Raw genomic sequence first — 10,314 nt, forward strand, 5'->3', positions numbered from 1 at the left:
CGACACTTCCAGAACTCTTTATTTTCTTTAGCTCCTAATTTGAGTATCCCTTGATTAACCTATTTTCTAGGAAACTGTACATCATCGGGTGCATCTTATGGTCATATGGAAGAATACCAAGAAAGACGCTCTAGAGGCCCAGTACAGATCTGCACCACATACAAATGCATGGTAAGAGATGATTGATTCATTCAAACACTTGTTGGTTGGAGGGGGCATGCTCACTCTTCTCTGATGCCTTTTTTTTATCTGGAGGGAATGCACCCCTATAGCCAAATAACTAATTATTCCATTCTGTGATCAATGGTCTACCCCTTCCTATTTTGTCAGTACCTTTATCAGAAATGCCCAGGTTCGCTCAATATGATGGTGATGATTGTGTCATCATTGTGCTCTGAGAATCTCAGGAAATCTTGCGAGGATTTTGTACAAGAGGGAAAATAGTATATTCTAGTATGGGAACATTGACGGGGTGGGGTGGCACCCTCTGTCACATTTGGGCATGATATAGGTTATTCATTGACATTGGTATATTTTGCCCCATCCACATTGCAGCAGAGTCCTGGTTTGTTTACTTTGTATACCCACTATGAGTTACTTGACTCTGGTCGCTGATTGTGTCCATTTGGAAAACTACGCAATTCTGTTGACTTTGATGCAAAGAATTGTGAAAGAAGTGAATTTCATGAGAAAGATGACTTTTTGCAGGATGGGGTCGCTACTTCTAAGAGTAGTACGAGAGTAGACTCTGCATGTACAGCACCAGACTGTGGAGGAGCTCCAAGCTTCAATGTTCCTGGTCATTGCTGCAAGTTCTGCCAAGGTAAGAAAACAACAATTTTCGTTTGTGGAATTTCAGTTTAAGAAAGAAAATCATACAGATGAATATTTGTTGTGTTTTTTGTGGGTTTTTTTATAGAAGTTTTGATAGCAGTTATTTGTCAAGAGGTGAACATTGGACACTAACATGTTTTATCCAAATTTATTGTTATTACTTTGTATAGACATTTCAATAACAATTAGAGACCATTTATTTCTGTATCTTTACCACCATGAGACATTGCAAATTGTGTTTATTTTTAGCTAAATTTGTTTGTGATAAATGTGTGAAAAAAACAAGAAAAGAGCTATACATATTTTGTTTTTGAGTTGTTAGCACAGGAAGGTTAGCATGCCTTTTCGTGTGGTTACAGTTAGCATCGCTATGAAATGGAAATCGTACAGTTAAGCACAGAATCGACCGCTGAGCAGCACTATGAAGTCGTCCCCAGATCTTGAAGCCTTTTGTGGCCACTATTTGAGTTTGGTACAAACTGCTAGATGCCGCTATAGTCTCAAGGGTGTTAATTTCTTATTGCTCTTTTATTAGGTATGGACTACTGCAGCCTCGGTAATACATGCGAGCACCCCAAAGAATGCGTCAATCTCCAGACAACATACACCTGCCAGTGTCCGATGGGTTATACTGAAACAGATGGAGTCTGCGTGGACATCAATGAATGCGCTGATGTCAACCACCACTGTAATGAGGGTACATCGTGTGTTAATACACTAGGCGATTACCAGTGTGACTGTCTACCGGGATATTCACGTTTGACTGATACGATGTGTGAACGTTAGTTTTTTTCTTCTTCCATTTTATCAAAAATTATCAGAATTTTGTGAAGAAACCTTCACATTTAAATTAGAATCCTACAGTGTATTGTATCCCGAAGAATTCAACGAATCAGGAAATTTGATGGTTACTGTCTTCATTCTTAAAGAGGCAGCTTCTACATGGTACCTGTACATGCCACTTTAACGAGGAAAACATGCATAAAGTATATCTATAAGTGCATTGTTGTAGAATATAATCACAAGGTGAAAATCTGAACTAATCTCTTTTCCGATGTGGAGCTGAGTGACAGGGAAAAGCCAGATTTTACAGATTTTTGAAAGGCGATCCAACAAAAAAAACAGGTCACAATTTCTCCCTCAAAAGATCTTTTTTCCTGAACAGCACATGAAAAGAGTTCATAAGTTATCTTTAGAAAATAGAATTAGCTGATCGCAAATTAGTTACCTTCGAAAAGGACCTATGGTATGAATAAAAAAAATAGTTAATGGCAGGACATTGCAACCCTGGCACATTCGTTCTCAAAGTCTTTAGTTATCCCAAGTAATGCAATTTGATTTGGTCTTTGGTTTTATACTGATAGAAATAAATGAGTGTGAGACAAATCAACACATCTGCCACAAGAAGGCAACTTGTGAAGACACTGATGGAAGTTACAGGTGTGTCTGTCAGGCGGACCACGCAGGAGATGGAAAATCATGCACAGGTACAATCCATGGATTGCCACAGTTGTCAATAGCCCTTTATCATGGTGCAGCCATCTTGAATTTCTCCCATTGAAATCAGTGTAACCAAACAGAGGCTGTAGGAACAAAATAGTCTGGTTCCTGTTAGCAAAGTTATTATGCATTCATATTTAACATTCACTATTGTTATTCGATACGAGGAACATGACCAAGATTGAGGCAGAATGATAAAAGTCTATTGGCCACTATCTTTGATGAATTATGCACGCGTGAAGAGCTATAATTAGCTGAGAGTCGTGCTTAGTGGGTACACAAGTGCACTTTTCCATTGTTTTACAGAAAAGATGGCGGTTAATGACGCGTATTGCAATCCATCTGTTTCAAAGTTTATTTCTAAAATACTTCAGGCTTATTCAATACTTATTCTCTTGCAACTTCCATGACTACTTGAGTCTGAATTGTCAGATTTATAATTTTATGGATATGTTGGAAATACACCAAGTGAAAATACTGGTCTTTGATAATTACCAAGCGTGTCCAGCCACCGATTTCACAAAACTCTAGGATTGATCCTATCTCGAGTTGGGATGAGTTACCTCGTCCTAACTTAGGATGGGTTCAATGCCTCCTACCGCTATGGTTACACAACTTAACTTTAGGAAGAGTTTGGTGAAATTGACAGCAGTGCATTTAGTTGTTGTGATCTTGAATAAATGCTTTGTCTTGTTTGTGTATGTTACAGCTGTTTGCCAGGAGCCGTGCTTGAATGGAGGGATGTGCATTAAGCCTGGACAATGCTCCTGTCCTGAAGGATTTACTGGAACACAGTGTGAAACAGGTAATGGAAAACAGACATCTCTAAAGGGCCTGATAAAAATATTAAAACTGGGTTCTTGTATAGCGCTTTAATAGAGTGCTCAATATTTTCTTTTAAAGTCATTGTACACTTTCGGAACAGAAACAAAATTAAAAGTTCACATATTTACAAATAACTTACAGGGTTTACAGAAGGTAATGGTGAAAGACTTCTCTTGAAATATTATTCCATGAAATGCTTTACTTTTTGAGAAAACATTAAAACAATATCAATTCTCGATATCGAGAATTACGGATTTATTTTAAACACATGTCATGACACGGCGAAACGTTCAGAAACAAGGGTGGGTTTTCCCGTTATATTCTCCCGACTCCGATGACCGATTAAGCTTAAATTTTCACAGGTTTGTTGTTTTATATATAAGTTGTGATACACAAAGTGTTGGCCTTGGACAATACTGTTTACCGAAAGTGTCCAATGGCTTTAAGCTACGTTTTGAAGTATGGGACCTACTTTGAGGAGAGTGGTATGGGGGGGAAAGTGGCAGACCATTGGAAACAAATTTACCAAGCTACTCATCTGTTTATATGTTTTCATTTATGTGAATGTTCAAGTAATTATTATTATTATTACTATTATTATTATTTTTTTTTTTTGGGGGGGGGGTGGATTAATATTTGTATAAATTTCTGACCCAATGTTGCTCTGTTTTAGGGGGGGGGGTGTTAAAATGATCATGGTCAATGGTATAATTGTAATAAAAAAGGGCTTACAGCAAGATCATTTTTAAAAAGCTGCTTAGCAACAAAGTTTGCTACATTCATAAATACTCTGTCTTAGCAGAAACTGGTTACCAGCCAAAATGCCACTTAGTTTACATTGTTATTTGTTCGAAGAAAACAAATCCAGCTATTTTCTCCATGTATGTAGTGAGGCTACTGGTTTTAAACCTTGTTGAAATCTATAACTTCAGGGATGCATTTGAAGATGATATCGACATTTTATTGTACCACCTAAACATGTACAGCATTGTTTTAGACATTTTAGTAAGTAATGACTATGTCATCCCTGATTTGTTGTTTGTTCACAGATTTGGATGAGTGTGCGACTGGGTCACATGACTGTCAGGACAACTCTATCTGCATTAACCTACCTGGGAATTATCACTGTCAGTGTGAACCTGGTTATCAGTACATAGACAGTGTAGGATGCTTAGGTAAGCCGTTGTTTGTTTGTATTAACCTACCTGTGAGTTATCACTGTCAGTGTGAACCTGGTTACCAGTACATAGACAGTGTAGGATGCTTAGGTAAGCTGTTGTTTGTTTGCATTAACCTACCTAGGAGTTATCACTGTCAGTGTGAACCTGGTTACCAGTACATAGACAGTGTAGGATGCTTAGGTAAGCCGTTGTTTGTTTGTATTAACCTACCTGTGAGTTTAACTGTCAGTGTGAACCTTGTTACCAGTACATAGATGGTGTAGGATGCTTAGGTAAGGGTGGGTGGGGTTGACATTTAGAATGATATGCTGTGTGACTACATAATCACTGATGCAAGGTTGCATAGCCAGCCATGCGCCAATAAGTAAGCTAGGGATTGTGTATTGATCTTCAACAGCTTGGAGACTTAATCTGGTGTCAGCCCTTGAGCTTCACTCAAGCAGTAGAGATTATTATTATTATTATAAATGCCATGCCCCAGGATTTTCACTCGGCGTACCTTGAAACATACTCAATGTGACATGCCTTCATTTAAAAAGTTTGCCTTTTAAAATTAAAGGCACTTGACATGTTTGGTAATTTGTCAAAGGCCAGTATTTACACTTGGTGTATCCCAACATTATGCATGAAATAACAATTCGGTGAACATTTGGGCAACAAAGTTGCAAGAGAGAAATGACTCTGAAAAACACCCTTGTTGCACAATTTTGAGTGCTTTAAAAGGCCTCAGTCGAAGCCTTTTACTATTTGAGTTGGAAATTACCTCTTTTTAAAAAAATACTTCAGAGGGAGCTGTTTCTTACAATGTTTTATACTATCCAAACAGCTGTCCATTGCTTGTTACCAAGTAAGTTTTATGCCAACAATTATTTTGAATAATAACCAATAGTGTCCGTTGCCTTTAAAAAAGTTTGCTATTCAACATTATAGTAAATGGGGCCATTCAGAATAATTAAAGTTACAAAAATGCATTTTAACAACTACAAAAATACCCAGTTGGCCAATATCATCAACTTAATTTCTGATTAAAGATGCTATGTCAGATTTTTGGCCCCAAACATTAGAAAATAGATTTTTTTGAGTGCATGGTATTTCAAAGAGTATCACCCGCTCTAACAAAAAAAAGTGTAACTTTTACTTTTAATGGTCAGGAACCATGACACAAATTTAAAACGTTTCTTATTAAACACATAAGAATTGGTCACGTGATATATTGTCGGGATCCCGACAAAAACTAATGTTGAGCACTTTATTTCACTGTTACTAATAATTGGCGGACTTTTTCGAGCAATGGCTCAAATGAAAGCTTGTAACTTTCTCGACCCCCAATCAAAATACCTATTGAATTTTAAATCAAAATTTTGGGGTCAAATCGGCAAAAAATCTGACATTACATCTTTAAACTACAAAGTTGTTTGTTTCAGCCAGGAAAATAGCATTGAAAACAACTGATGTTGGTGACCTATGATCTAAAATATCTGGTTCATTTTTTGTTCTTCAGTGTGTAATTTTTTTTTTTTTTTCACATTTTTTAATCTTGACTATTTTGAATGGCCCCTAAATGTGATATTGAGTATTCCAATCACTCTTTGATACAGGAAACGATTTAGCAAAGCATTAAGACTGACCAGATTTTGTGCACACTGTATGCTGAAATTGAGTAGCAAATGATGATTGTTGAGTAGCAACTGACACAGCTAGTGTAGCACTCTGCTATACAAGGGAAATCGTTTGCTGTGATATAAATCTATTAATGTGGTTTCTGGTTTGTTTCTTTCTAATCTTCTAATCTCATCCATTGACCTCCGCCATGTCAATCTTCACCATTCCAGATGTCAACGAATGTCAAACAGAGAACACGTGTGACTCAACGAGGCTTTGCAATAATCTGCCAGGCTCCTATGAGTGTCTGTGCTTGCCGTCTGGTCGCTGTTCATCAGACTGTGTTGTCAAGAAACAACACTACAATCACGGAACCTCGTGGGAAGACAGTCAATGCCAGACTTGTACATGCATGGTGAGAGTCAATGATACCTGCTAAATTTTGAACAAACAGTTTGACAAGACTAGTCTTAACTCTTTGAGTAATCCACCCCAGGAACAGTAGTTAAACCAAGATGAAATTGACTGACTGAAGTGGGTCTTCCTAAAATCAATTATAACACACCTCTTGCTTTTTCTGTATTGTGGTTGGCTGAAACACGGTCACATGGGATGAACTAATATAGACTAGTGATCGCGCGCACATGTTTTTCGGGAACTAGTTCCTGAGCAGGCACTAGTCTTTGAAAATAGTGCCTGGTTACAGCGCCCTCTATTGACTTGAACTGTGAGCAGCAACTACAAAACTTCCTTTCTTTTCCAGATTTCTGTTCTTATTTCACATTTAAGACCGAGCTGTGTTATAAAACACATATTGACTGGCATAATTCGATAACTGGTGTACGTCTATTCCCCCTCGGGCCTGCGAGTGACCAGAAGAGGGAACTATTTCCCTTGTCCTTCAGCCTCGGGAAATAGGTCCCTCTTCTGGTCACTCAAAGTCCCTCAGGGAATAGGCTACACTAGGCTATAGTTACCTCATTGCCTATCAGTATGCATTTATTATTTACTCTTGTTTTCTTTTCTTTTCTCCCTATGATCTTTCCAGGCTGGTGTAATCACCTGTAAAGCTAAAGAATGTGATTGCAGCAGTAGACTGAGTGAGTCCGAGGCTTACTGCTGCCCTCAGTGCAGTGCCTCTAGTCAGTGTCTGCACCAAGAATCAGCCCTAGTGGTGTATAACGATGGAGACAGATGGAAATACAACTGCCAAAAATGCACCTGTCAGGTAAGGGAGGCCGTTCACAATACACCGATCCGTTAGGCCACGCCCACAGCGCATGTGTGAGCAAGAACACGTGAGCCTCTCCAATGCCGCGCGCGCCAAGCATACGCCCACGCATGTCAGACTTTATAGTGTCGGACTTTTGGTTGTGCAATGGGTTGTGGTTGGTCATAACGTCAATACGCAATAATGGGGCGGAGCTTAAGGGATCGGTCTATTATCAACATTTTCACAAGCGTACAAACTGTACGCTGGAAGGGAGGGGGTTTATACTTCCTGCGAATGCGAAGCGAATTTTGGTGACGCAACAATCGATACGCGTTCCGTTTCCCTTTATGACGCAGTGAAATTCGCTTCACACAAAGCATTCGCAGTAAGTATGAACCGGGCTTGAGATAAGACGCAAGATTTTTGGGGTTTTACCTTTTGAAAGTCAGATAAGCATGCGTCTTGTTTGCAGGGAATTACGGCCGGTATTTATAAATCTGTTTAAGATGTGTACGTTCGATAACTTTTTAATTTTTTTTATATTTGTGCTCATAATAAACAGGGTTTACGTTCGATAACTTTTTTATTTCTTATATTTGTGCTCATAATAAACAGGGTTTTGCATGTAATTCAAATTCAAGTATCTCTATGTTGAATAGTGTAAAACGAAGGAGTACTGTGTTTTATTGAGGACTCTGTTTTTCATCATTTCAGGCCGGAACCATTAAATGTACAGCTCCTGCATGCCCAGCCCCAAACTGCCTGGAAACGTACACACCAGTTGGTGAATGCTGCCCTCGTTGTCGAGTCCACAACGCCTGCGACAGGGTGAGCCTAGCCGTGGAAGGCTCTACCTCCATGAGTAGCTGTGACAACCAGGGGGCGCTCTACTTGCACAATCAGTGGTGGTTCCTAGAGGATGACCAGTGCACAGAATGCATCTGTAGGGTGAGTGTTGACATGTTGTCATGGTGACAAACTGATTCACCTGGGCCCAATTTGGTGGCACTGCTTACCGTAAGCACAGAATCGGTGATTACGGAAGCAGGGAATTCTGTGCGTACGGCAAGCATACTCCACATTACTAAGGATTTCTACCCTTACAAGGCTACCGCAGAAATTCGGCGCTTGCACATAAGCGGGGAATCTTGATCGTAAGCGCAGAATTTGGCGGTAAGCATGCAGAGGTATGAAATTGGGCCCAGACAGTTTCTTGTCCAAATGGCAGGCTTTGTAAAAAAAGTCGTTTGTGATTTTTGTTCACCAATAAACTGAGGCTGTATCTCAAATTGGGGCTTCGGCTACATCGTTGGCTACGCCTGTTGCTAAGAACGTTTTATAGACCGTATTGAATAACCCCTTTTTTGCTATGAAATTCGCAATCTTGAAGTTCAACATGCAACAAGCAGCTTTCCCACGCACTTGCTCTCAGACGCCATCTTGTAGGGCAAATATTTAAACGGTGACATCATATTCAATACGTTCCATTCTTCTATGTATGATGATGAAGCAATCCAGCCATTACTGTAGTCGTAGCCGCCTATACGGATATGACCTGTCTGGCCTGATACATTGTACTTCACGGAGGCAAAGGTGATTGCCTCCATGCGTCCTCAAAGGGTGCCATTTAAGAAGGAGAAAATGCCTTGGTGCCCTTGCCCTTTCAAAAATGAAGCATACAGGCCTGACCGTTTAACTCGCTAGGTCAAAGATACTTGTATGTAGCAGCCTAAAAACAACTTACAGTCATTTCAAAGTCATTTCATTATTTGTCTCAATGGAAACTTCTTCTTTTCAGAATGGACACATTTGCTGCTGGTACAACATTGCTTGCAATATGTAACGAAGCTTCAAAGACAGATAAACATTAAGAAGTACAGGTACTAGAATGGCAACAACCACCCAAACATAGTCTTCACTATCGACCCTGGACGACTTTTGACGTGACATCCATAAAGGTCAGAACAAAGAAAAAAAATCTCCTTTTGTAGTATTCTGAACAGATTGGTGCTTAATGGTACAGCTACATAATTGGGTTCTGTTTACCAAGTGGCAGCCATTCTCGTCCTGTAACTTTGCAAGAAAGTATTATAAAATCAGGAGCAGTTTTAATAGTCGGGACGCCTCTTGCTACAACTAGCGCACATTTTGTTCGAACGTGTCATTTAACCTAAATTCCCTTTTTGTAACCTTAGAAGGGCCCAATTTAATGGCTCTGCTAACCGCAAGCAAAAAATCAGCATTTATGGAAGCAGGGAATGCCTCGCTTCAAGCATATTTCAGCGGTTAGCAGGGATTTTTTGCCCGTGCATACTCTACATTACTAGGCATGCTTTGCTTACAAGAAATTGTGCCAAGTTCTTAGGACAGTAATTCAGTGGGACCTTAAGTCTTTGCAACATAAAAACTTAGTCCAGAGCTGTCTACTTTCTCGCACAGTTGAAGAAAAAATAACTTGCTCGCTGACGTTCCTTTATGATTTTGGTAATCATAGGCATCTTTATTAAAGGCACTTGACACTATTGGTAATTACTTAAAGCAATTGTTAGCAGAAAATTAAATTGGTAACAAGCAATATTGATATAATAAAACGTTGTGAGAAACGGCTCCCTCTGAAGTAACACAGTTTTTGAGAAAGAGATAACTTCTCACTAAAATAATAAAAGACTTCTAGCTGAAGCCTTTTATAAAGCATCTGAAAACACACAAAGGTGTTTTTTTTTCTGTCATTATTCTCTTGTTCACAGATTTATTATTATAGACTGGTTTTTTGACATTTACCAAAGGTGTCAAGTGCCTTTAATAAACAATCTCATATTCTTAGGCATCAGCAATTCAGCATTTGGCAAATTGGTGTGTAGGAACTTTGTGATGCTTTTCATGATGAAACAAAAATGCTGCAACTAGTGAGAGGTCAGGGTAAGATCTTGCGATCTAATATTGCTTGGTAATAAAATATACCAAACCAGGATTTTTAGTTGTCTTAAAATGGGGCTTGGAAATAACAAACTTTTTTTTATATTAAGTATTTTTAACATTGTATTTATTTGATGTACTTAGCAATGTGTATTTAAAAATAGGTACAAATGGAAACTTAGCCACTTGCACTGTTAACTCTGATTGTTTATTCTGAATTTAGTTGAAAAGTTACACGTTCTG

General features: G+C 38.9%; 1 protein-coding gene across 2 annotated transcripts in view; it reads left to right on the top strand.

Annotated features, from left to right (window-relative positions):
- The window catches only part of LOC117291771 (protein kinase C-binding protein NELL2-like), a 29,918-nt gene extending 20,190 nt beyond the window's left edge, over positions 1–9,728 (top strand). For both annotated transcript variants that reach the window (XM_033773671.1, XM_033773672.1), the window contains 10 exons: positions 71–171; positions 709–823; positions 1,370–1,615; positions 2,199–2,321; positions 3,044–3,139; positions 4,209–4,334; positions 6,173–6,357; positions 6,991–7,170; positions 7,870–8,103; positions 8,954–9,728. In XM_033773671.1, the coding sequence (XP_033629562.1) occupies positions 71–171; positions 709–823; positions 1,370–1,615; positions 2,199–2,321; positions 3,044–3,139; positions 4,209–4,334; positions 6,173–6,357; positions 6,991–7,170; positions 7,870–8,103; positions 8,954–8,998 (1,451 nt within the window). In that variant the 3' untranslated portion in view covers positions 8,999–9,728. The remainder of the gene's footprint in view (positions 1–70; positions 172–708; positions 824–1,369; positions 1,616–2,198; positions 2,322–3,043; positions 3,140–4,208; positions 4,335–6,172; positions 6,358–6,990; positions 7,171–7,869; positions 8,104–8,953) is intronic.
- The last annotated feature ends 586 nt before the right edge of the window (positions 9,729–10,314 follow it).

The sequence above is a fragment of the Asterias rubens genome, chromosome 6, assembly GCF_902459465.1.
Source record: "Asterias rubens chromosome 6, eAstRub1.3, whole genome shotgun sequence".
Taxonomy (NCBI): domain Eukaryota; kingdom Metazoa; phylum Echinodermata; class Asteroidea; order Forcipulatida; family Asteriidae; genus Asterias; species Asterias rubens.